General features: G+C 41.4%; 1 protein-coding gene across 10 annotated transcripts in view; it reads left to right on the top strand.

The window, feature by feature from the left end:
- Positions 1 to 27,550, top strand: part of rsrc1 (arginine/serine-rich coiled-coil 1) — a 525,104-nt gene that overhangs the window by 440,011 nt on the left and 57,543 nt on the right. For 8 of the 10 annotated variants that reach the window (XM_085990442.1, XM_085990445.1, XM_085990446.1 and 5 more), the window contains one exon: positions 4,436 to 4,504. The exons of the other annotated variants lie outside the window; for them this stretch is intronic. In XM_085990442.1, coding sequence (XP_085846568.1) covers positions 4,436 to 4,504 — 69 coding nt within the window. The remainder of the gene's footprint in view (positions 1 to 4,435; positions 4,505 to 27,550) is intronic. 10 annotated transcript variants of the gene reach the window in all.

The following is a 27,550-nucleotide window of genomic DNA, read 5'->3' as shown; positions in this document are numbered from 1 at the left end:
GAAACTTCAGTTGATGTTTTGCATATTTATTTTAGACCGAAAGTAATAATTTGAATCGATCGGTATGTAATTGGAAAAAATGAATTGCAAATAAAATTTCCATGATGATTCAAATAAAACTTAGTGTGGCAAAGATTCATCAGTTAGCATTTTTTGATTAGTGAAATTAGAACATGTTTGGTTATAACACAATAAAAGCAGGTAAAATAAGTCAGCAACTGTTATTAAAGACTATTTCTAGAGACTTCTTTGCACATAGTTCACTTACCAGCAGCTTAGCAATAAAGGGAAATGGTTCCCTCGAGACATTTATGTATTGAAATAAATGATATGCTGGAACAGAAACTTAATTAATTTACAGAGTTTATTGATAACCCCTGGTTACTTGGCAGTGTATGTTAATCTTTTTCTAAAATCTGTACTGTAGTGTTTGGAAACTGCTTCCAAGAACATGTGATAGATTGTACCGTAAAAGTAAATATGACCAGATACATTTTGGGGGGAAATATGCAAGAACATTACTTTGGGAAAGCGGCTTTATTTTGTGTTTAATATTGAAGTTTAATCTGGTCTTTGAATTTATTATTACCGTTATAGTATATTATCCGACCTTCAAATGTATGTTTCACATTTCAAGAGTGTTAACATCACTGTGTAACACAACAAATCAGTTCGACTAACGTAGATAATGTTGTTAACAGTTGCTACTTACACAGGGTTGCCAACCCTGCAGGATTGTCCTAGAGTCTCCAGGAATTAAACACTAATCTTCACGACACTGCTGCGAGCATGGGGGCAGTAAACAATTATAAAAAAAATTAATTTGCTTTGAACAGTTTTATTTACCAGTTATAAAAATATTGCATATGTTTGAGTGACCATCAAGAATCATCCAATCGAGTAATGAAGAGTCTATTCACTTTCCAATAGGCATGGGAAGGTGGTGCCCCGCGAGCATGGACATGTTGGGAGACCAGTAGCAGGAGTGTGGGGACAGGGTGGCTGGAGGCAAAAGGTCATGTGATGACCCCCTCAGGAATATGTCCAACCAGAGTTGTCAACTCTAACTCTATAGGGCAACAGAAATACCATAACTCGGGTCATAACAATGAAAGCCCTCATGTGCTTGGTACTGTAATCCCACACATGCCCCCATGTGTGTTTCTCCTAACTTCTGAAGCTAGAGTGATGAACACTCTAGTCAGATGAGGCCAATTATACGCCAACTAGCTGGTTTAATTTATGTGCGACTGATGAACAGACAGAATACAGCTTTCTTTGACATTTTACTCTAATCCCTATTGCCCCTGTAACATCAAAATAAAAGAAGAAGAAAAACCTTGCATTTATATAGCGCCTTTCACGACCCCAGGACGTCCCAAAGCATTTTACAGCCAGTGAAGTACTTTTGAAGTGTAATCACTGATGTATTGTAGGAAACGCAGCAGCCACTTTGCTCACAGCACGTTCCCACAAACAAGAATGAAATAAATGACCAGATCATCTGTAAACTGAATAGCATGCAAAATTAGCCCCTGGTACAGACCTGGCTTCACATTTCAATAGGAATAGTTCCTGAACTGGCTGACTCTAACCTTAGCAAGAGAGATTTCTACCTCTGACTGTTTCCAATTCCAACTTCTGAAGTAATATAATAGCAAAATACTGCGGATGCTGGAAATCTGAAATAACAACAGAAAATGCTGGAAAAGCTCAGCAGGCCAGGCAGCATCCGTGGAGAGAGAAACAGAGTTAACGTTTCAGGTCTGGGACCCTTCACCCTTCTGCAGACTTGACTGAGCTAGTTTCAGTTTGACTTCAACTGAAAGACCATATTGGGGATTGGCCAGTTCAGCTGTCAGTCAAACTTGCAACCACACTTCTGGGTGTGGGTCCCCTGGCTGTATAAAGGAATGAAACTATTTCAATGTTATATTTGTAAATGTCACTAGAACGTGTTAATGTACATCATTATCTCAAACTATGTGAGAAACAAATTCGATCAGACACTTTATCTGGTCCCGGCTGCTAGCTCCTAACACCAAAACGAATAACTTACGCAAAATTAGCCCATGATAACTAGGTTCCCCAGATAGCCAGTGTGTTGAGTGGAGAGTCTTGACCCCTTGTGCGCTGAATTTAACTTAATAGCAACATCTTGAAATAAATAAATCTAAAATCTCCCCAAGCTCAAAACTCAAAACAAGCATTTTAATAGTATTTAAAAAAGGGGAAAGCAAAAAAAAACTAACAGACAGGAAGTATTGGAATGATTGTTGGATGATCTAAAAAATCATCTGTCAATCAATGTAAAGAAGCATCAAAAAAATTCAAGACATTAGTGAAAAAACGGTGTGAATAGCTGAAGCAAGGGACAGGCACCTGCAGTGAAAATGGAACAAAATTAAAACACAGAAATCATGTAGATCAGGTTTGAAATTAAAATGTAAGATGATGAAAATGATGCATATTTTATTTTTATTTCCAAGCGCTTTGTCAAACACTCCTATATGGACAGATGATGCTTGTTTAAATGCCATCTGAGAAGGATCCCGTGAAATAGTTCAGTGAACAAAACTTGAATGCAGTGCTTTGAGATAGAAAAAGCAACAGGCCTAACTAAGGAGCTGTTCATAGACATTTTAAATATTTTACTGGTTCAGAAGGTGTTTAATTATAAAACTGAAACCAGTCCTTTCTGCACTGTTGGAGTATCAGTTCTGGTGCACTTACTCCAGGTGGATCCTCTTGTACAATCAATCAGAAACTGCACAGAATGCTGGTTTCTGGTATGATAAACATCTAAACAGGCTTGAAAGCGATCAGAATAAATAGATTTTCCATGGAATATATTGGTTCCTGAGCTACTGAAGCAATGGGAATGTTTAGGGAACGCAACTGGTCATAAGTCATAGTACATAGGATGCAAGGTTAAATAAGAATTCTGACATTTAGTTTGATTTGCTTTGGAGGGACAGGAAGAAACTGAGCAAAATCTTTCCTCAGGAGCCCATAACAGAATGATTGTTTCTTCTTTATGGAAGAAATAGGCCCAATGGACTGAATGGCCTTTGTTCATTTCATGCTTTCTCATGTTTCTTATGTTTAATTGCTTAAGCAAGAACAGTTCAATATTTAGCAGTTGGCTTGTCAATTGATTTGGGGCACTTAATTATGTAAATGCTGCAAGTCACGTTCACTTTAGTTACCTTTATCTGAACTAATTGTGCTGTTCCATTGTAAATAATAATAGTCCATTTACACTTGATTCAAACAGAATTCAGTCTTCCCAGTATTTACACACACTTCTCCACTGAACCAGGGCAGGTGCCAGGTCGTATCACATTTCAGTGCATGGTTTCGGCAGAACAGGAGACCATATAGGATTCATATAGGCCCAGAATTTGCAGTGGATAATAATGGCGAACGAACATCATTATCCCCATGTAACTGACCATAATTTCAAGATTTAGCGCATGCGCATCTAAATGCGAGAATTCTGAAGTTGCTGTCAGTCATTCACTACTCCAACACAGGCTGTGGTGTGGACGCCCCCCCCACCCCATAGCTGCCAATCAGTGAAACTAATGAAAACTTGGGCTTTTCTGTGGTAATATCGCTGTTAAATACCCCGTTAAATGTTAAGCCTTGTTGGAATAGGTGTAACTGGGGTCTTAACAGCGAATTGACTGATAAACAAATGTTCTGGCCCTGCAAAACTAATTTTTATATTTGTGGAGTGTCAAATTTCTCCATTATAATAAAAATAAGAATTGGTTAAAAAAACATTTTTTTTAAAGTTTTTTTCATGATATTTCAGCTTCTACCCTATCCCCATCTTTATTTTGCTCTCTGTAACATTTTTAAAAAGTCCGGATAAAAGCAGCTTCTCATTTTCCGGTTTCCTGCCTCTGTGAATTATGCAATGTGATTGGCTGCTTAGACAGCAACGTTGCACAATGGATTCCCACTACAGAGTGCACTGAAATCAATTGAACATTGAAAAAGGCAAACTTCTCGGGCAGCTTTCATCAGGGCCAGCAGCAAGCTCCTTTGCTTTGCCGCTGACTGCAAATTCCAGCCAGGTTCCCATCCATTTGTATTGGAAATGGTTTAAAGCAACATAAGAGGTGTGGGCTTTTACTATAGTTTGACATTCAAGTAAATGAATTTGCATCAGTTACAATGCAGGTTTAGAATTTAAACAGTTTTAAATTTGGAAGAATTCATAGTTACGGCTGCATTGTAAATGAGGCAAGGGTGTCAGTTATTATATGTTTGAAAACTAAATTAATATTGTACTAGAAAAAGCACCCAGTAGGGTTTATCCTTAAAAAGTAAAATGGTTATTTTATAACCTTTTATTTTCAAAGGGTTTGAGAATGAATAAAATAATTTTAAGACTTTCTCAATAATTAATATTTTTAATTTTCAGCAAAAGCAGATGAAGTATTAAAGGCTAAGGAAAGGAAAGAGGATGATGCCAAAAAGAAGAGAGAGCAAGGTAACAGAAATTAATTTCAGCAAAGTAACATTTCCATTGTGCAGTGAATGTTACGGAAAACAATTTTCTGGTTTTCCAAAAATACTGTCAGTTTTTAAATGAATTGTGGAAAATAGATAACTGCTCATTTACTAAAGAAGTCAAGAACTCATTGATTTAAAGGATTGCGAGTAGTATAAGTTGAGTATTCTACTATTCATTACTAGGTAGTCTGTTTGTATCATTGTGGGAGCATCATTTATATTTAAAAGGATACTCCAGGCTGCATCTTCAAATTTCAACAAACAGAATTTACAAGTGTTACATTTATAACTCCCCACTTGCTTAGTTATGTATTTTCCTGGAAAACAACAAATAATTGCTTTATAAGGTACAATATATATGAAAGGAGTCTATGATGAATGCTCCCATTAACTTGATTTCTCAAAAATTGTCTTTTTTATAATGGCTGTTGGATGAAACCACTTCTCCACCAACTAAAATCATAGCATGTGACTGTAGGCTGCCTTTCTGTTGTATGTACAAGGTCCATTTTGAAGGGAAAAATTTGTCTGAAATAGATCAAATAGCACTACGGACTGCAGATGCAAAGAATTTCTTTTAAGATAGAAAAATAATTTCCAGGTGACATAACATCCCTAGAAAGTATTGTTTGTTGAAATTTGAAAAGACAGCCTGAAGTATTCCTTTGAATAAAATGTAGGTTTCATGCTCCTTCATTTAGCATTTAATGATATAACTATGAGAAGGAAATGGAAGAGGAAATCTGTACACAGATCAGAGATGAAAAGGAATAACAAAATTATTGCTTAGGTTACCCATCCCGATTGGCACAGGGTGTAAGTAAACAGAGCAAACAGACCCATATTCCTCAACTACACCTTCTCCCCATATCCCTCAACCCCACCTTCTCTCCTTATCCCTCCCACTGGTCCCAGGGGAAGCAAGATCAGTCATCCAGGATGCGGACTGAGGTCAATAAGAGAGTCCGGGAGGGGAGGATTGAAATTGGAGTGGTGGGTGGGAAGGGTGACTGCCAGCGATCCATGGATTTAATGTGGTGCTGGGAGAAGCAATCCTGCTCCTCTCGGCTCCACAATAAGGTAAGTAAAAATAATGGCCCGTAATTTGCGGTCAGTGGCGAAGCAAACCCGATCGCCCTGAAGAAAGTTGCCCAGACTCTCGCGATTTCTGTGGTGAGAGGTTTGCCTTTTTTGACGTTTAATTGATTGCAGCACTGTGAATAGGGGATTCCTAGGGCGATGCTGCAGTGACGTCAGCAAGCTGTCTAAGCAGCCAATCACTTTGAAGAATTCTCACAGATAGGAAACCAGGAAATGAGAAGCTGCTTTTATCCGAACTTTCTAAAAAATGTTAGAGCGCGAAATAAAGATTGGGACTTGCACATGGGGATAAGGCAGAAGCTGAAATATCATTAAAAGTTTTTAAAAATTGTAATTTTTATCATAATGGAGAAATTTGACATTCCACAAGTATAAAAATTAGTTTTTCAGGACCAGAACTTTCAGAAGGCCTTCGATAAGGTCCCGCATAAGAGGTTAGCGTGTAAAGTTAAAGCACATGGGATTGGGGGTAAGGTACTGTCTTGGATAGAGAACTGGTTGGCAGACAGGAAGCAAAGAGTTGGAATAAACTGGTCTTTTTCCAAGTGGCAGGCAGTGACTAGTGGGGTACCGCAGGGATCGGTGCTAGGACCCCAGCTATTCACAATATATATTAATGATCTAGACGAGGGAACTAGATTAATATCTCCAAGTTTGCAGATGACGCAAAGCTGGGTGGATGTGTGTGCTGTGAGGAGGATGCAGAGAAACTCCAGTACGATTTGGACAGGTTGGGTGATTGGGCAGATGCATGGCAAATGCAGTATAATATGGATAAATGCGAGGTTATCCACTTCGGTGGCAAAAACAGGAAGACAGATTATTATCTGAACGGCAATAGATTGGGAAAAGGGGAAGTGCAACGAGACCTGGGTGTCCTTGTGCACCAGTCACTGAAGGTAAGCATGCAGGTGCAGCAGGCGGTTAAGAAGGCAAATGTTATGTTGGCTTTCATAGCGAGAGGATTTGAGTACAGGAGCAAGGAAGTCTTGCTGCAGTTGTACAGGGCCTTGGTGAGACCACACCTTGAGTATTGTGTGCAGTTTTGGTCGCCTTATCTGAGGAAGGATGTTCTTGCCATGGAGAGAGTGCAGCGAAGATTCACCAGACTGATACCTGGGATGGCAGGAATGACGTATGAAGAGAGATTGGGTCGATTAGGCTTATATTCACTGGAGTTTAGAAGAATGAGAGGGGATCTCATTGAAACTTATAAAATTCTAACAGGACTAGACAGACTAGATGCAGGAAGGATGTTCCCGATGGCGGGGGAGTCCAGAACCAGGGGTCACAGTCTAAGGATAAGGGGTAAGCCATTTAAGACTGAGATGAGGAGGAATTTCTTCACCCAGAGAGTGGTGAACCTGTGAAATTCTCTGCCACACAGGGCAATTGAGGCCAATTCATTAAATATACTCAAGAAGGAGTTGGATATATTTCTTGAGGCTAAAGGGATCAAGGGATATGGGGAGAAAGCAGGGACAGGGTACTGAATTTGGATGATCAGCCATGATCTCATTAAATGGTGGAGCGGGCTCAAGGGGCCAAATGGCCTACTCCTGCTCCTATCTTCTATGTTTCCAGAACAGTTGTTTAGCAGTCAATATGCTGTTAAAACCCCAGTTAAACCTATTCCAACAAGGCTTGACATTTAATGGGTTATTTAGCAGCGATATTACCATGGAAAAGCCCAAGTTTTCATCAGTTTCACTGATTACAGTGATTGCCGGCTTTGGGGGGTGCGGGGGCGGGTGGGGTGGGGCGGAATCCACAGCGCACCCAATGTCGGAGCAGTGAATGACTGACCGCAAGTTCAGGATTTCCGTGTTTAGATGTGCATGCGCTAAATCTTGAAGTTGTGGTCAGTTTCAGAGGGGTAATGACAGCGAACGCTGACAGTTCACTGTCATTACCCACTGCAAATTCTGGGCGATTGAAACTTCCAGTGGCAGCCTCCAGTGGTCTCTTTAACGGAAATCTCTACAGTTAGGATTTAGAAAGGAAGAGCTGTTACTCCTCAAAATTTATCATGTTTGGTCTGTCACTCAGGTAGCTAAAACTGCTAACTCTCTGTGTTAATACATGTTTTTAAGATATCCTTGATAAAACATTTTTTTTGTGAGTTTTACCTGTTAAGCAGCTATGCTCAGTGAGTAAAATTCCTATTCAGCATTGAAGCCCAGTCCCTGCAAGATGGGTTTTCACCATCAGCATCAGCACATCGACATTTAAACAGTGATTGACACCCAATGAAATCTAGATGTTTTGAATGTGGCAGGGAGAATCAGCCTCTTTGGCTCTCACTGAGCATGCAGAATTTTTTTCTGGCTAAATTAATATGTTACAGAGCTAGTAAAATAGTTTAGATCACAATTATCTACATAGTGAATCCCACAGGAAGGAGCATATGAAGGCGAGTCAATCAGGACCACTTTCACATACCTAGAGGCGGCATTCAGAGCAGCACTGAAGGATACAAGAGCAGTTGCTTCCTTGCCTCCTTGGCATGGGAACAATGCATATTGAGAATAAACCTAGAGAGAAATAGTCATTTTAAAATGAGAGGCAGTATCAATCTATTGATAGTATTTTAAAAGTCTTGCATATGAGAGAGAGATGGTGGTACTATAGGACCGGTCATGTCAGTGGAGAATGGCATGCCCAGTGAGCTGAGACATAGCAACGTCCACATGAGTTGATGTGGGCCCCACTGGTGGGATCCAGGCTGGGAAGCAGACTGAACCCCAGAGAAACGCCCCAAATAGTTTTAAAAAAAAAGGAATTTTGGCCCTTCACACAAGGAGGACAACGTTGGGATTGGGAAAGCTGCCTGCTGTCCTGGGCAGATGAGCGCTCAATTTGCACCTGAAGTGGTTGGGATTACCAGCTCTGCTTGGACATATTCCCAGAGGCTTAATCACGTGACACACGATCATGTGAAACTTGATCACATGACACTCGATTGCTGGAGTTTGCAAATGTTATTGCACTTTCTTATAATGGTTGGATTCCCTGTAGTTTGAGGTTATTTTTTGCTGGTAGTTTCTTTTCTTCTTAAACCGGTACTGAAATTGGCTTCTTGTTGCATTCGGCACCTCTGGAAACTTTTTGACATAGTCTTAAAAGTCAGCGCAAGGCATCCTGTAGTTCAGCGGCACCTGTAACTCTGCTTTCACAAGACTTTCACTTAACCGGATCCTTTCTTTACTCCAAAGCTAAGTATTAAGCTGAAAATATTTCACAGTATGCATTTGCGACTAGAATTGAAATGTTGAAAGATACAAGTTTAAAAATGTGACTGTATTCACTTTGTTGTATTCGTTTGAAAACTTCCACCCATTATTGATCAATTTTTTGCTCCTTTGAAACTACTCTCATTTTATTTGCTGTAAAATGCAGTATTCATCATACAGCTTGTCAAAATCAATCTCAATGCGAAGACCTTCAGCCAACTTCTCAATATCAGACCATTTCACTTCCCGTGAGTGGACTGACATTTGTTTGAAAACAGTTGTCTTGAAATCATACTATTTCTCAAGGTATGTAATACATTTTGACAGTCCCACATCTGCTTCCTCCTCAAATTTTCTCCTCATCGATAAAGAGAAATAACCTGAGCTGATCATCCATAGAACTTAGTCATAGAGTCATAACGGCACAGAAGGTGGGCATTCGGCCCATCGAGTCCGTGCCGGCTCTCTGTAGAGCAATCCAGTCAGTCCCATTCCCCCACTCTATCCCTGTAGCCCTGCAAGTTTATTTCACTCAAGTGCCTATCCAGTCTCCCCTTGAAAACATTCAGTGTCTCCGCTTCCATCACTTCCGTCGGCATCGAGTTCCAGTTCCTCACCACCCGCTGCATAAAAAAGTTTTTCCTCACGTCCCCCCGTATCTCTTGCCCAAAACCTTAAATCTGTGTCCCCTAGTCCTTGTACCATCAACTAGTGGGAACAACCTTTCCCCGTCTAGCCTATCCAAACCCGTCCTAATCTTGTGCACCTCTTATCAAATCACGCTGCAACCTCCTTTGCTCTATTGAAAACAAATCCAGCTTCTCCAACCTGTCCTTGTAGCAAAGATCCCCCATCCCCGGAACCATTCTGGTAAATCTCCTCTGCACCCTCTCAAGTGCCTTCACATCCTTCCTAAAGTGTGGTGACCAGAACTGAATGCAATACTCCAGTTGTGGCCTAACCAGCGCTTTATAAAGGTTCAGCATAACTTCTCTACTTTTGTACTCAATACCTCTATTAATGAAGCCCAAGACCCCATATGCTTTGCTAACCACTCTCTCAATATGTCCCGCCACCTTCAGGGACCTATGCACATTAACTCCCAGGTCCCTCTGTCCCTGCACACTCTTTAAAATTGTGCCATTAAGTGTTTATTGTCTCTCCCTATTCCTTCTGCCAAAATGCATCACCTCACACTTCTCTGTATTAAATTCCATCTGCCACTTGTCTGTCCATTCTGCTAGCCTTTCTATGTCCTGTTGCAGTCGATTGGTATCATCATCACTGTTTGCTACACCCCCAAGTTTGGTGTCATCGGCAAATTTAGAAATTCTACTCTGTATTCCAATATCCAGGTCATTTATATATATCAAAAAAAGCAGTGGCCCCAGCACTGACCCTTGGGGAACAGCACTGTCTACCTTCCTCCAGTCTGAAAAGCAGCCATTTACCACATCTCACTGTTTTCTGCCCTTAAGCCAATTCCTTATCCAAGCTGCCACTGACCCACCTATTCCATGAGCCTCAATTTTGTTAACCAGCCTTCTATGTGGTATTTTGTCAAACGCCTTCCGAACATCCATGTAGACAACATTCATTGCATTTCCTTTATCAGTCCTTCCTGTTACTTCATCAAAAAATTAAATTACATTAGTCAAACACAATCTGCCTTTTACAAATCATGTTGGCTCTCCTTAATTAGCATAAACCTCTCCAAGTGCCCGTTAATATTTTCCTTGAGTACTGTTTCTAAAACTTTACCCACCACTGATGTTAAACTGTAATTACTAGGATTGTCCTTACACCCTTTCTTGAACAATGGTGTCACATTTGCCACTTTCCAATCCTCAGGCACCTCCCCCGCATCTAGGGAAGATTGGAAAATTATGGCAAGCCCTTCCGCTATCTCCTCCCTCAATTCCCTTAGCAACCTGGCATGCAAGCCATCTGGACCAGGCGACTTATCCACTCTAAGCATACCCAGCCTTTCTAGTACATCCTATCTATCAATTTTCACCCCTTCCATTGCTTCTACCATTTCCACTTCTTTTTTGTCAGCATCCACCTCCTTAGTAAACACCGATACAAAGTACTCATTGAGTATTCTAGCCTTGCCCTGCGCCTCTAAGCATATATCACCACCTTTGTCCCTAATAGGCCCCACCTCACCTCTTACTACCCGCTTACTGTTTACATGCCGGTAGAAGATTTTTGGGTTCCCTTTTATGTTAATCGCCATTCTACACTCATATTCTCTCTTTGGCAATCTTATTTTCATCTTCACTTCCCCTCTCAACTTATTGTATTTGGTCTGGTTCTCCCTTGAAGAATTCACCTGACATTCATCATCTTCTCTATCGCCCTCATCATCCAAAGAGCCCTTGCTTTGGTTCCCTTACCTTTCCCTCTTGTTGGAATGTACCTAGCCTGTACTTGGAACATCTCCTCCTTAAAGATCTCCCATTGTTCCGTTACAGTTTTTCCTGTCAGTCTTTGGTTTCATTTTACTCTGGCTGGATCCTTTCCTATCCCATTGACGTTAGCCCTATTCCAGTTTAGAAGTTCCACTCTAGATTGTTCCTTGCTCCTCTCCATTGCTAATCTAAGTTTTATGATACGATGATCACTCGTAACCAAGTGTTCTCCCACAGACTCTTGGTCGACCTGGCCCACCTCATTCCCCAGCACCAGATCCAGCAACGCCTCCTTCCTAGTTGGGCCAAGAACATCTTGGTCAAGGAAATTCTCTTGAACACATTTCAGAAAATCCTCCCCATCCTTTCCCTTTACCGTAGCATTATCCCAATCGATATTTGGGTAATTAAAGTCCCCCAATATCACCACTCTATAGCTCTTGCATATCTCTGCGATTTCCCTGCAGATTTGCTCCTCTACCTCCCTCTCACTATTTGGAGGCCTGTAGAATACCCCCAATAGTGTGATCATACCCCTTTTGCTCCACAACTCTAACCAAATGGATTCTGTCCTTGTCCCCTCAAGAACATCTTCCCTTTCCAACACTACAGTGTCTTCCTTAATCAGCACTGCCACCCCGCCTCCCTTTTTTCCTTCCCTATCTTTTCCGAACAGCTTGTACCCTTGAATATTAAGTGCCCAGTCCTCAGCGTCTTTAAGCCACGTTTCCGTTATTGCCAGCCTCTTTCCAACTCTAGTTTCGAACAAAGATGTCCCATGACACAGTCTAGCCATCTTTCAGATGAGACAGGAAACGTCTGTGGACGTAAAAGATCCAGTGGCATTGTTCGAAGAAGAGCAGGGGAGTTCCACTGGTGTCCTGACCAATATTTATCCTTCAACCAACATCACTGACAACAGAATATCTAGTCATTATCTCATTGCTGTTTGTGGGATTTTGCTGTGCACAAATTGGCTACTGCATTTGCCTACATTATAGCAGTGACTACACTTTAAAAAGCGCGTCATTGGCTATAAAGCACTTTTGGATGTCTTGAGGTTGTAAAAGGCGCAATATAAATGCAATTTTTAAAAAAGTTTTTGAGTTCTTCATAAAAGACTCCCATCAGGTTATGCATGAAGTAAATGTAATAAAGAGGAAGAGATTCCTGATCATCCTTGCTGTATGTTTCCCATATAACCTTTACGCATGCTTCGTCTGCCTTCAAAACGAAATATGCCTTCATGCTGTATCACAGGCAGAAGGGACAGCTACTTCATTGGCACATGATGAAAAAGTTCCTTAGACTCAATTTCTATAAAGTCAAAAAACATACTGAGATTCTGTCCTTTTATTGGAGGAAGAGAACACATTGTATATACACTTTCACAATAAGACAATCCATGTCAAAAGTGAAAGCTTTCATACTGTTTATAGCACAGTTATGAATTACATGGCACTTGCATCCAGCTTGAATTTTTCTGTCGTTCAGTAGTTTCAGCTTCTGGTAAATTAACCTATGTTTCCCTAAATTGACGAAGGTGTTATCTGTAACGTGGGACGAAGTGCAGTTTATACTACAGGAAACTCTCGATTTACCGGCACCTAAATAACCGGAAATCTCTGTTAACCGGCAAAATTCAGGAGTAGGTTCAGGTAAGTTTTACTTCATATTAGTGGCAGTTCCTGGATCTGTGGCTGTGTAACTGGGGTTCCTGCACTCGTTGCTAAGCAACAGGGATGCTTGGTCTGTGGCCGGAGTTCCTGCACATGTTGCTAAGCAACAGGGAAGCCTGGATTTGTTGCTGTGTACGGAGCTCTCGTACCTTTTAAACTATACCTCTCTGTAATCCGGACTTTTTGATAAACCGGTACCACGCTAATCCCATCGGTGCCGGATAATAAAGAGTTTCCCGTGTGTCCGTTCTCTTCTATAATGTTCTAAAGACATGCAGCAATAGCATCACTTGTCTCATCGTTATCATGGTAAAAATTAAGTACGTCATATTTCATCTCTTCCATCCTTGAAAAATAATGAATAAGTACAGGGAAAAGCTTTTTTCCCTATTTCGGGCATCTGTTCCAATAGATAAAAAAGCGTGCTAATTCAAGATCATTAACTAAAAGATCCTGCGATTTCGGAGCCAAAACATTCTCCGTGATGCTGGTTCCTTTTGTGTGTCTGCAAAACATTTTTTTTGTGATTTCTGAATCTGGTAGAAACTTTTGAAGCTATTTGTTACCACAGTCTTGAATGAAATAACTTAAGTGATGAATCATGGCCTGGCAGCTTTCTCTCATTTCTGTTGCTGTCACTAGATTTTCTTGAGGGGTGTCCTTTTTTGTGAAATAAAGATGTAAGTTGAGGTGTTTGTTGATTTTGTGGTTTGTACATTTCACGAGCATGATAATGGCTCTTCTCCCTTCATATTTAATGGAAAATGCTTGATGACTCAACGGGATATCTGGCATTGACGTGCAGGATAAGGTGATTGGTAATTGGCACTGCACAATAGCTGCACATTAATTTGTTCAAAAATAGAAAGTGCCAGCATTCTCTTCCCTTTTTGGTGGATGTGAAAGATCCGATGGCATTATTCGAAGAGAAGCAGAGGAGCTCTCCCTCTTTTTCTGGCCAACATTTATCCCGCAACTAGTATCTGTACTATGTTACGTTATTCTGGAATTTTTGCTGGTGTTTTATTGATGAATTCCACAATTCTGTCCATTATTCTGTGAAAACTGTAAATGAATGGCCTTTTAAAACATGTATTAAAGGAACTCATGACGATCCAGGACAAAGGTACTTTGGTATGCACGGTTCATGCCTCCGTGGCCTCGGCTTTCAATTCCCACCCCCACCATCCTAACTGTCTTGCAGGCACTTGAGGCTTTGCCCTTCTTCGGTATCAGCCATTCATTCCATACTGGAGTTTCCTTGTGGCTGGTCACTCCGCTGCCGGAATTATGGCTTTCCGCGCATCTTGCAAAGATATGGTGCCGCAGAGCACCCTCGTGATCCTGCCGCAGAAGGAAAGACGTGTAAAACAGAGACAATGGAGGTAGAATCGGAATTTTAAAGAAGCCAAGCCAAAGCGAGAGACTATTGCAAGGGAGTGAATCACAAATCCAGTGCAATCTACAAATAAACAAGACCTAATGTGCAGAATATACTGAAAACCAGGCAGCGTCTGTAAGGAAAGGAAAATATCAGTGTCTCAAACATAGCCTTCTATGTAGGTATTACAGATAAACAGCTTGTAAGAAGGAACGTAGCAAGGGTTGAGGGAATGCGTGGGGAGTGCTGGTGGGGGAAGGGACCAAGGAGAAGAAAATAAATTAGAATGAGCTGTTTAATTGATTGGAGAAGAGGAGATAGTTGACTGTCAGAACTGATAATGGGATAAGATAACTCTTGAAATAGAACCATGGAAAACTGATGAGACACATTGAGTAATTCATCTGCCGGATTTGGTCCCAGCATTACAGGAAATTAAAAAGCATTCAAAAAAAATTTCTTGGGGGCATGTACCCCACTACCTTCCCTTCTGGACTACAACTCTATTTTGGAGTATCAGTACTACCTATTTCTGGTGATAGGGCAGTGATGATCCATGCCAGCTTTCCATGTCTTGTTGATGTATTTACATTGTAGAACCCATTGTCTGAGAACTGAAGAAGAGTGTCCACCTAAGATTCTAACCTTTTTGAGATACTGACTGGTCTGTTTGCAGCATTTTTTGATTTTGCTTTGCATTTGTCATTCTTCCAGGTTATGGAGAAACTTAAAAGTGCTTTATTAGTTTTATAAGTGGATTTCAAGTGGATTTTGTTTGAATTCTGACTGGCTGCAAATGACATAGATCTATATCCAGAGCAGCAATTAATGTTGCTTAAATATAAAATGACTTTCCTGCTTTAATAGGAATAAATTGTTCTATCTTTCCAGAACATAAAATTGGTGAGAATGGTAATAAATTAATTTTCATCCTTTTCTTGTCTGTTTGCTTTTTGGAATATTCTGTAATTGACGATGCGGTACTTGTAGCTTAACTTTTTTCTATATATCTTTGCAACAAACAAGTGAATGACTGGACAATAGTGTTAACTGTAATCTGCTTGAAAATCAAATTATTTGACCTCCAAGCCCTACAAAATACACTCCTGCTGGTTTGCTGTTAAATATTCAGAACCATCATGTCATGAATACAAATAGAGGACAAATTAGAATCTACAAGCGACTGACCTAGGCATTAGATTAGAGGCTAGGGGTTTGTGCTGCTTTAAATCTTTTAATTACCACAGTCTTCACTGCCAGCTGAAGGACACACAAAATTTAGAGAACTGTTGGTAAATAGCATGTTCTTCATAGAAATGAGCAGTAATATGTGAGTGTAATTAGATTGCTTTATTTTTAGTCACAAAATAAACATTGCTTGGTTTGAATTATTGTGCAACTGAGTTTACATTTAACTAGTGTATATTTTTTGTAATATCCTGAAGGTTTTTTTTAAATCATTAAGTAACTGTGTGAGATTTTCAAAAATACAAAATGGTGAAATCTAATGTATTGTTGGCGGTTATGCAAAATAAATTTTTGTCACAGTGATGCATAACAGCAACTGAGGGCTTTCTGCGGGGCAAAATAATGTGGTTCTGCATCATCACAATATTTTTTAGCACCACGCAATTTTACATCATGTTTGATCTTGTATAACTGCTGCTTTTGTAGCTCACTGAATGTTATTATCCTTTATTCTGTAATCTTTGGGAATGTTTTAAATTTATACGAAATATTTGAAGTCAGCAAGTAAACCGAGGAGCAAGTTATGGTCTCAAGAATAGCAATTCCTTTGTCCGATGTACCAGGAGAGTTTGACCTCAGGACCTATTAAGTAAAAGATTTATATTCAGCACAGTGTGATTGTGACAACATCAAGCTGCTTTAAAAACCTGTGGGAAGTTCTGTAAGTACAATAATTTACACTAGTTACTTGCTCATGTAGTAGCATCAAAAAGTCTGTGTGCCTAGATAATAAGTAACTGCACTTGAAAAATAATTCATTGTATGACGTGATTGAGATGTTTCAGTATGATATGGTGCTACATATATGCAAGTATGATTTTAATTATTAGGTTAGCCCTTTGAATTTTCCATGTGCTTTGTAGCTTTCTGTGACTTGTGGAAATTTGATCATTATTTCATTGCAATTATAGAAATATTCCTTGTGTTATATTTCTAAATACAATATATATGAATATTGCATATTCCAATTAGTTGACTAGCAGCCACTAGTCCCTAATAGGGTCTTGCATTCTACGAATGTCATTCGACCTTGAGAGTGATACTGTGAGCAATCGCGCTATCTATCTACTAATGGCTGTAGTGCAGATTTCAGAGTTCTATTCTAGTGTGGAGACCTCATGCTGATTAATGCCCCGTTTATTATTGAAAAGGGTGTCAAATTTGCTTTTAAACCCTATGTCCTTGTACCTGTCAGCTCGTACAATCATCAGTTTATACTGCTGGTGATTTTCAGAGCTGGCAGGCAAGAGAAAACATGACCGTGTGGCCTGCGCGCACCAGCACTCAGTGCGTTTCCCTCTCCTTGACTTGGGTGCTGTGTAGGGAAAGCAAGAAAACTGAAGTTGAAAATAAAGCACTGTAAATGCAACCGCTGTTAAGAATATTACTCGCGCATACACAGATTTTTATTTTTTTGGACATAATTTTATTTCTGGCAGGCCAAACTGCTCACAGAAGTGGAACGGACTGAAATTTGTGAGGAATGGGCATTGAGAGCGTATTCATGTTTTTAGTCATGTAGTGTTTGGGAGTGATGGCCAAGCATTGGTTAATGACCAGCAAGCCTCCAAGCTCCAAGTCCTTCGGGACTGAGACCTACAATTGAGATTGAGTCTCAGTTAGCTTGGAGTTCAAGCATACTGGCTGATTTTGAGTTACCTCAGATTGAATAAATTAGCATGCAGAGTCAATACCCTTGTGGAATACTGAATGTAGCACTTGGCTACCATCTACCATATTGTACATTAGTCAGCTCTCTATCCTCCATTCCACAATGGAATTGGTTGAAGTATGTTAATCAATGGAGTGCAAATGTTGCAGTTATTATTTACCTGTATTCCTGTGCATAAATGTTGCAGTAGTCTTCATTGGGTTCATTGCAGCTAAGCAGTGAAGAAATACAACAAACGATTAACAGTTTTGAAATAATATATTTTTACTGCATCCCAATCTTAAATCTGCCTGTCCCATTTCCTGAGCAAGAGGAACAGCAGGCAAACAACTTGCTCCCAGGTCAATGGTAGCATCATTTGCAATGTTGTGAGGAGTTGAACCAGGGCAGTCCAAGGTGATTTGAGTATCAATTTTCCCTCATTTCAAAAATCCAGTCTCTGCTCAGCATCCCCCCCTAATGGCACGATTGAGAACACATACTTTTTACGTATTGAATTGTGTGCACAGATCCTAATCCTACTACCGTATGGCACAGCATTTTGAAATTCCAACTTGCTGCGCCATAAGACTTCAGAAGTACTAGATTTTAAAAGGAATTACTATTGAGAGTACTTGTATTTTGATTATTGAGATGCCAACCAAACACAGTTGGTGTATTTATCAAAAGCGTTTAAGCAATCTAGTTATAGCACTAAAACCTTTTGGAACACTAAAAAATAAAAAATAAATTCAAACAAAAGTATGTTCTCTACGTATTTTCTAAGCAGTCCTTAACAAAACCGTAAGAAACTTCTACCTTTTAAAATATTTTTTAAAGCTTTTTATACCTTTTTAATTGATGTTTACAAAGAGAGGTAGTACATCTGTGGTGGATTGATTAGTTATGCCTGGTTTGTAACCAGCAAATCAGGGTTATACACTCTTGGGAAATAAATTTGGCAGAAAATCAGCTTGAGAAGATTTAATTATCACTTGGAGACCTTTCCCTTTTCCAAGCCAGTGATCCTGAAACTGTCAGTGTTACAGGGAAATCTGTGTAGACGCCAAGCTTCGCTTCCCAATTTGTCCTTCCACATGATGATAAGCCAAGCAATTACAGGTTTATTGATTTTTCATCATGGCAAATTTTAAGTTGATTTTTTCTTGAAAAGGCTAGGGTGATTAAGTGTTTCCCCTTGGTTTAGTATAAGAGAGAACTGTGGCAGAATCTAATATCCAGGGGTCGACCTTTCCAGGCAGATAATGTGGTGTCTTGCCCACGTGTTAAATAGACGATTCGGGGTACAAATGTGATAGGATATCTGTGGAGACAGTTTAATTTGCTCTATTTATATGAACAAGTCATGTGGCACATGGTATTGAAGCATCAGTTGAATGTGCTTGAAAGTAAAACCCACGTGGCCTGAGTGAGTGAATGAGTACAGCCACTGTCTAATAGGGTTAGTGTCAGAAAGAACAGAATTGACCAGAGTCCTGCTGTGGTGAGTGTGTGTATTTATTAGGCAGAGGGAAGTGAGATATATCATGATAAATTAATTGATCGAAAAGCTGCATTTTTCCGACTTCCAAAATTCAAAAGATACGTCCTTTTGCACATTTAAACAATATTCTAGGAGCAGTAGTAAAAACAAATTCACATGCCATCTATGTAGAGGTCTCACTTATTAAATAGAGTATTGGATTGTATTTAACAGCAAACATTTTAAATGTACATTTGATTTATTCTGTGGGCAGTAAAATCTAGATGAAAACCATTTCATTGCATTGGTAATGTAATTGATTTGAATCTCTTAGGTTGATTTTGACTCTCTTTTGATGTGTTAATATGTAGAATAAAAGCTAATTCTTTTGCAATTTTTTAAGGAAGAAAATAACTGAAGAAAAATAGCTCAGGTGCAAAGTTACTTTCGGACAAGCCTATTTATCTGTAATAATTTAAAAATGGAAAATCTCATTGGCTGCTGGTAAGCACATGGCTGATCGAATTGTTCCGTGTTTGACAGTTGGTAAATAAAGCTGAGGTGGAGACAGGGATTTGGATAAAATGAATTTCCATTCACTAAAAAGTAATCAATCAAATTGCTGGAAATATAATTTACCTGATTTTCAGAAGTCATGGTTTCCCCCCCACCTCACCTAAGCCTCAGCTGGCATTACTAACTTGCATAGCCTCATACTTACAGTCACATCACTCGATCCTGTGCATTCTATCACAGACTTGAGCCTCCTGCTATCTGTCAAGCTTTGTGTAGAAGTTGCACCTAGATTGTTCCCTCCCACCATTTCCTGAGCCTTGAACCATCTCTCCCAACTCCATCTGTGTGCCATGCTTGCTGGCAAGAATCTGTTCTCCACTCAGCCAAGCCAATCTGGTCAGGCTGTTGCTAGACAGCAGGTGAGTGACATGAGCTAGGGCCCAGAAGCAAGGCACAGGCAGTCTAGCGTTTGGCGACCACGCCCCAGCCACTTACTAATTATCCCAAGTGCAGCCTTGCATTACAACAGATCCCATTCTGCAAGCCGGAGCCACAACAGGTGACCCCTTTCCTCGCAACCCCGACACTCACTTGCCACCACCATTTAGAGTCATAGAGTTATACAGCACAGAAAGAGGCCCTTCGGCCCATCGTGTCTGCGCCGTCCATCAATCCCTGTCCAGTCTAATCCCATTTTCCAGCATTTGGTCCATAGCCTTGTATGCAATGGCATTTCAAGTGCTCATCCAAATGCTTCTTGAATGTTGTGAGGGTTCCTGCCTCTACCACCCTTTCAGGCAGTGAGTTCCAGATTCCAACCACCCTCTGGGTGAAAAAGTTCCTCCTCAAATCCCCTCTAAATCTCCTGCCCCTTACCCTGAATCTATGCCCCCTTGTTATTGACCCCCCTACTAAGGGGAAAAGTTCCTCTTTATCTACCCTATCTATGCCCCTCATCATTTTGTACACCTCAATCAGGTCCCCCCTCAGCCTTCTTTGCTCCAAGGAAAACAACCCCAGCCTGTTTAGTCTTTCTTCATAGCTGAGGTGCTCCATCCCAGGTAACATCCTGGTGAATCTTCTCTGCACCCTCTCCAATGCAATCACATCCTTCCTATAGTGAGGCGACCAGAACTGCACACAGTACTCCAGCTGTGGCCTCACCAGCGTTTTGTACAGCTCCATCATAACCTCCCTGCTCTTATATTCTATGCCTCGGCTAATGAAGGCAAGTATCCCATATGCCTTTTTAACCACCTTATCTACCTGTTCCGCTGCCTTCAGGGATCTATGTACATGTACACCAAGGTCCCTCTGACCCTCTGTACTTCCTAGGGTCCTACCACTCATTGTGTATTCCCTTGCCTTATTTGTCCATCCAAAATGCATCACCTCGCACTTTTCAGGGTTAAATTCCATTTGCCACTTTTCTGCCCATCTGACCAACCCGTTTATATCGTCCTGTAGCCTGAGGCTTTCCTCCTCGCAATTTACCACCCCATCAATTTTCGTGTCATCCGCGAACTTACTGATCATACCTTTTACATTCTCATCCAAATCATTTATGTAGATCACAAACAGCAAGGGACCCAGCACCGATCCCTGAGGTACCCCACTGGACACAGGCTTCCAGTCACAAAAGCAACCTTCGACCATCACCCTCTGCCTCCTGCCACTCAGCCAGTTTAGGATCCAACGCGCCAAGGCACCCTGGATCCCATGGGCTCTTACCTTCTTGACCAGTCTCCTATGCGGGACTTTGTCAAAAGCTTTGCTGAAGTCCATGTAAACCACATCCACAGCATTTCCCTCATCCACACACCTAGTCACCCCCTCAAAAAATTCAATCAGATTTGTCAGACATGATTTACCCTTGACAAAGCCATGCTGACTATCCCTGATTAATCCTTGCCTCTCCAAGTGGAGACTAATTTTGTCCCTCAGAATTTTTTCCAATATTTTCCCTACCACAGATGTTAGGCTCACTGGCCTGTAATTCCCTGGTTTATCCCTGCTACCCTTCTTGTATAATGGTACTATGTTAGCTGTTCTCCAGTCCTCTGGTTCATCCCCTGTGGCCAGAGAGGTTCTGAAAATTTGTGTCAGAGCCCCTGCAATCTCCTCCTTTGCCTCATACAACAGCCTGGGATACATCTCGTCCGGGCCTGGGGATTTATCCACTTTTTGGCCTGCTAAAACCGCTAGTACCTCCTCCCTCTCGATGCTAATATGTTCAAGTATGTCACAGTCCCCTTGCCCGATTTCTATGTCTACATCGTCTTTCTCCATAGTGAACACAGATGCAAAAAATTCATTTAAAACCCCGCCTACATCATCTGGCTCTACACACAGATTGCCACTTTGGTCCCTAATGGGCCCTACCCTTTCCCTGGTTATCCTCTTGCCCTTAATATACTTATAAAACATCTTAGGATTTTCCTTTATTTTGCTCGCCAGTGTTATTTCATGGCCCCTCCTCGCCCTCCTAATTTCTTTTTTAAGTATGCCCCTGCACTTTTTATACTCCTCTAGGGCTTCCTCCGTCTTTAGTCTTTTGCAACTGCCAAAAGCCCCCCTTTTTTCCTAATGCATTTTTGTATATCCCTTGTCATCCAAGGTTCCCTTTGCTTGTGGGTCCCACCCTTGACCTTTACAGGAACATGTTGGCGTTGTACTCTCTCTATTTCCCTTCTGAAAGTCTCCCACTGTTTTGATGTGGATTTTCCTATAAGTAGCTGCTCCCAGTCCACTTTGGCCAGATCCTGCCTTATCATATTAAAATCGGCCTTCCCCCAATTTAGAACCCTTATTTCCGGGCCGTCTTTGTCTTTTTCCATGACCACCTTAAATCTCACCGAATTATGGTCACTGTCGCCAAAATGCTCTCCTACTGACACTTCCACCACTTGCCCGGCGACATTCCCTAGAGTTAGGTCCAGTACCGCCCCCTCTCTTGTAGGACTTTCTACATGTTGGCTCACAAAGCTCTCCTGGATGCACTTTAAGAATTCTGCACCCTCTAAGCTTTTCACACTCTGACTATCCCAATTAATATTGGGGAAGTTGAAATCCCCCACTATTATTACCCTATTATTTTCGCACTTCTCTGAGATTTGCCTACATATCTGTTCCTCTATCTCCCCCTGACTGTTTGGGGGCCTATAGTACACTCCCAGCAAAGTGCTTGCCCCCTTTTTGTTTTTAAGTTCCACCCATATGGCCTCATTAGAGGAACCCGCTAATATATCATCCCTCCTTACAGCAGTAATTGACTCCTTAATTAATATTGCAACACCCCCTCCCCTTTTACACCCCCCTCTGTCTCGCCTGAAGATTCTATACCCCGGAATATTGAGCTGCCAGTCCTGACCCTCCCTCAACCATGTCTCCGTGATAGCAACAATATCGTACTCCCATGTGTTCAACAACAACTTCAGTTCATCCACCTTATTTGCAAGACTCCTTGCATTAAAATAAATGCCTTCCAGCCTTACCATATTCCCTTTTGCCTTCACATATTTGCTCTGCCTTCCCAGCTGACTTGTTTTTTCCTCCGTATTTGGCTGTAAATCACCCCCTACTATAGCTCCACTCTGTATCCCATCCCCCTGCAGAGGGCTATTGCAGAATTTTATCATCTGCTGTGTTTCTGGTATTATTTTGCATGGTCCTTCAAAGACACGTGATTTTATTGTCATTATAATTTGTTAAGAAGTATTTGTTTATTTCATGGAGGAGTGATGGCCACTGATGAGAATGTCAGCCACCTTTTACTTCTTATTTCTGTTATAAACTCCAAACCCCGGGCAACATGTGAGCAATGCCATGGGAGATCTATTGGTGTCTTTTTGATGTTTCAATGGCTGGATTGGCACATTTACAAACTTTATAAATTAAACTGTTTGGCCTGGTAGTAATTAAGCATTTAGTGAACTCATGTCTCTCTAGTTATAGGTTGGAATTCAAGTGGAAGTTGACATTCAAACCTAATATGGTACCTGAAACAGCAGGTGACAGAAAGCTCATTACAGCATTATGAAATACCCAGCTGTTCCACTCATGCAGTCCTCCATAACTCAGTCACTACTTATCTATTGTTAACAGTGGAACACTGCCCCAACTGTGTTTGCTTTTGTAACATTTGTGAAGTAACGCTATAATATAATAATAATGAAATCAGCATTTTCTTTGTGAGAAATGTGTTTATTTTAATTTTATACTCTAATTTTTGCCCTGTGAATTTGCACTCGTATGTTTTCACAAATGACTTCCAGACATCTTCAAAATCTCCAAAATTGGGCAATTGGATGGTACCTAGAATTGGCGCAGTCCTTTTACCTCTGGGACTTGAGTTCAGATCCAGCCTTGACTAGTGAGATGAAAGTCTTTGTATTGTTTGTAAGGTTACTGTATGCTAGAAAATTAGGCAGTCTGAACTTAGTGAGTAAACATCCCCAACACAGAATGACCACACATTTTGCACTAAATTCTTTCCCTCATTCAGAGAGACCATAAGGATGGCTTATGCAGCAAATAGAAAAACTCAGTTGGAGAATGGTGCTGAGGCACGTTATTGGGGCAGTTGGGAATATTCTGCCTGACTTGACTGCTTAGTGATGACATTGGCTGGTTGAAATGGGAAAGTATTTATTTCCCCAACACTAATGTCTATCACCTTGCTGAATCAAAATTTCTACTCAAAAAAAGAAAATCCCCAAAAATGTGATTGTCATAAATTTACAAGTCCAGTGAAATAACTAATACATGACTGAAATTGCATCTCAATAGCACAAACATTGTGTGAACAGAATACACAGCCACGAATGAATCGTGGAGGTCTTTGCATAAGCTGAATAACCAAGTTGCACCATTGCCCCTTGTCAATTGTGTTAGCACCTATGTTGTCATCAAGCTTGTATGAATCCGACATGAAATGGCATTAAAAAGTATCGTTTAAAATATGACTCATGCCACCTGTGCAAACAGAAAAACTGCCCTTTCCACTGATGATACCAGCTGTGCCTACTGTACTGAATTGAAGTAGATAAAATTAAATTTTTGCTAACATTATACATTTAAAAAGTTGAAGTCCCTTGTTACTGAGACCGCAGGCTGTTTAGAGTGATTGATCTGAATAGAAGCATCTAACTTTTGTATGTTATTAACAGCCATTTGTTCTTGTAAACGGCAATGTATTATTTTTCAGTTAAGTGTATCATTTTAAAACCCCGATTTTTCCATCACTTAATAAGGGATTTGCCTTGACCACATATTTCCCTAATTGATATATTAACCTCAATGTACACCTTAAATTAAAGTTTGTGGCCTAGAAATTCAAGTGCACCCAAAAGAATCTTCTCTGCGTCTGAATGGAGAGGCTCAACACACATTTGATATTGGGCCTCTGGCCTCATTATCATGGAGTTGGTGAGCTGTGGACATCTAATGGGTGTCCCCATGCAGCTCCCCGGCAAAGAGGTCTCGATGATCAGATATGTCCTTAAGGGGGGTAAGTGATCAAAGAGGGGGACAGCAGCCTGCGTGGTTTTAATGTGGGGGGAGCAGCGCTCCTGATCCTCACAGCGCCACATACAGCTAAGTATATTCTAAACCCACCTTGTTGGTTGGGGCCTGCAGCAGTCCATTTAAGGGCCACTTGTAAGGCCACATGTAGACCTGGTATTGGCTGCGTTCAGGGCAACCCAATATTGCAGAGGGGCCTTCAAAAAGGCATTAGGCCCCTTATTTGAATACGCAAAGGACCTAACCCCTGTTTCAGGCGTGGACCCTGGATGCCTATTTTTTTGCCTACATGAATATCCCGGGCGGCACACTTACAGCTTGTAATGAGTGTGCACTTTCTGCCTGTCATATTGGAGGCTTAGGAAGCCATTTAGCACCTGAAAATGGGTGCTTCGTAGTCCAATTTCTAGGCCTTATGGGTCTTGAAATGCATGTGAATTGCGCTAGTTACTGCCAGTCACCATGCTGAAAGAGTTTCTTAAATTGTAACGGTGATTTAAGAAAGTATAGTGTGCATGTCTGTTGGTTTGTGATTCGGCAAACTGTTTTTCTGCTACTAGGATCTTGCTCTAATTTAGAAGAATATAATTTAAACTAATCTTGAGTTATTTTGGCCTTTTTTAAAATTTGTTTTTATGGGATGTGGGTGTCACTGGCAAGGCCAGCATTTATTGCCCATCCCTAATTGCCCTTGAGAAGGTGGTGGTGAGCTGCCTTCTTGAACTGCTGCAGTCCGTGTGTTGAAGGTACTCCCACAGTGCTGTTTGGTAGGGAGTTCCAGGAATTTGACCCAGCGACGATGAAGGATCGGTGATATACTTCTAAGTCTGGACGATGTGTGACTTGGAGGGGAACTTGGAGGTGGTGGTGTTCCCATGCGTCTGCTGCCCTTGTCCTTCTAGGTGGAAGAGGTCGCGGGTTTGGGAGGTGCTGCCAAAGAAGCCTTGGTGAGTTGCTGCAGTGCATCTTGTAGATGGTACACACTGCAGCCATGGTACGCCGGTGGTGGAGGGTGTGGATGTTTAAGGTGGTAGAAGGGGTGCCAATCAAGCGGACTGCTTTGTCCTGGATGGTGTCGAGCTTCTTGAGTGTTGTTGGAGCTGCACTCATCCAGGCAAGTGGAGAGTATTCCATCACACTCCTTACTTGTGCCTTGTAGATGGTACAAAGGCTTTGGGGAGTCGGGGTGAGACACTCGCCGCAGAATACCTAGCCCCTGACCTGCTCTTGTTGCCACAGTATTTATGTGGCTGGTCCAGTTAAGTTTCTGGTCAGTGGTAACCCCCAGGATGTTGATGGTGGGGGATTCGGTGATGGTAATGCCATTGAATGTCAAGGGGCAGTGTTTAGACTCTCGCTTGTTGCAGATAGTCATTGCCTGGCACTTCTGTGGCGCGAATGTTACTTGCCACTTATCAGCTCAAGCCTGAACGTCGTCCAGGTCTTGATGCATGCGGGCATGGACTGCTTCATTATCTGAGGAGTTGTGAATGACACTGAACATCCCCATTTCTGACCTTATGTTGGAGGGAAGATGATTGATGAAGCAGCTGAAGATGGTTGTACCTAGGACACTGCCCTGAGGAACTCCTGCAGCGATGTCCTGGGACTGTGATGATTGACCTTCAATCACCACAACCATCCTCCTTTGTGCAAGGTATGACTCCAGCCAGTGGAGAGTTTTTCCCCCAATTCCCATTGACTTCAGTTTTACTAGGGCTCCTTCATGCCACACTCGGTCAAATGCTGCCTTGATGTCAATTGCAGTCACTCTCACCTCACCTCTGGAATTAAGCTCCTTTGTCCATGTTTGGACCAAGGCTGTAATGAGGTCTGGAGGCGAGTGGTCCTGACGGAACCCAAACTGGGCATCAGTGAGCAGGTTATTGGTGAGTAAGTGCTGCTTGATAGCACTGTCGATGACACCTTTCATCACTTTGCTGATGATTGAGAGTAGACTGATGGGGCGGTAATTGGCCGAATTGGATTTGTCGTGCATTTTGTGGACAGGACACAGCTGGGCAGTTTTCCACATTGTTGAATAGATGCCAGTGTTGTAGCTGTACTGGAACAGCTTGGCTAGAGGCACAGCTAGTTCTGGAGCACAAGCCTTCAGCACGATAGCCGGGATGTTGTCAGGGCCCATAGCCTTTGCTGTATCCAGTGCGCTCAGCCGTTCTTGATATCACGTGGAGTGAATCGAATTGGCTGAAGACTGGCTTCTGTGATGGTGGGGACGGCAGGAGGAGGCTGATATGGATCATCCACTCGGCACTTCTGGTTGAAGATGGTTGCAAACGCTTCAGCCTTGTCTTTTGCACTCACGTGCTGGGCTCCACCATCATTGAGGATGGGGATATTCATGGAGCCTCCTCCTCCTGTTAGTTGTTTAATGGTCCACCACCATTCACGACTGGATGTGGCAGGACTGTAGAGCTTTCATCTGATCCGTTGATTGTGGGATCGCTTAGCCCTGTCTATAGCATGTTGCTTCTGCTTTTTAGCATGCATTTAGTCCTGTGTTGCTGCTCCCCCAAGTTGGCACCTCATTTTTAGGTATGCCTGGTGCTGCTCCTGGCATGGCCTATTTCAGGAACAATTCCTGATTCATAATGCTGTTGGTTTCCCAAGCACCAGCTCCTGATTTGAGTGTGACTATTACTGTATATTAGCAGATTCGTTGGTAATAAATAAAACGTTCATTTATTTTGCACTTTTCAAAGTGCTTTACATAATGACTTCTTGCTGAGTACTGAAGGTATGTTATACAGTATAGTGGTTAGTATTATTTTTT

This window comes from Somniosus microcephalus, chromosome 6, assembly GCF_052327205.1.
Source record: "Somniosus microcephalus isolate GS21.2 chromosome 6, FLI_Smic_1.0, whole genome shotgun sequence".
Classification (NCBI taxonomy): domain Eukaryota; kingdom Metazoa; phylum Chordata; class Chondrichthyes; order Squaliformes; family Somniosidae; genus Somniosus; species Somniosus microcephalus.
The sequence above is the reverse complement of the archived record's forward strand: the minus strand, read 5'-3'. Positions and strand labels throughout refer to the sequence as shown.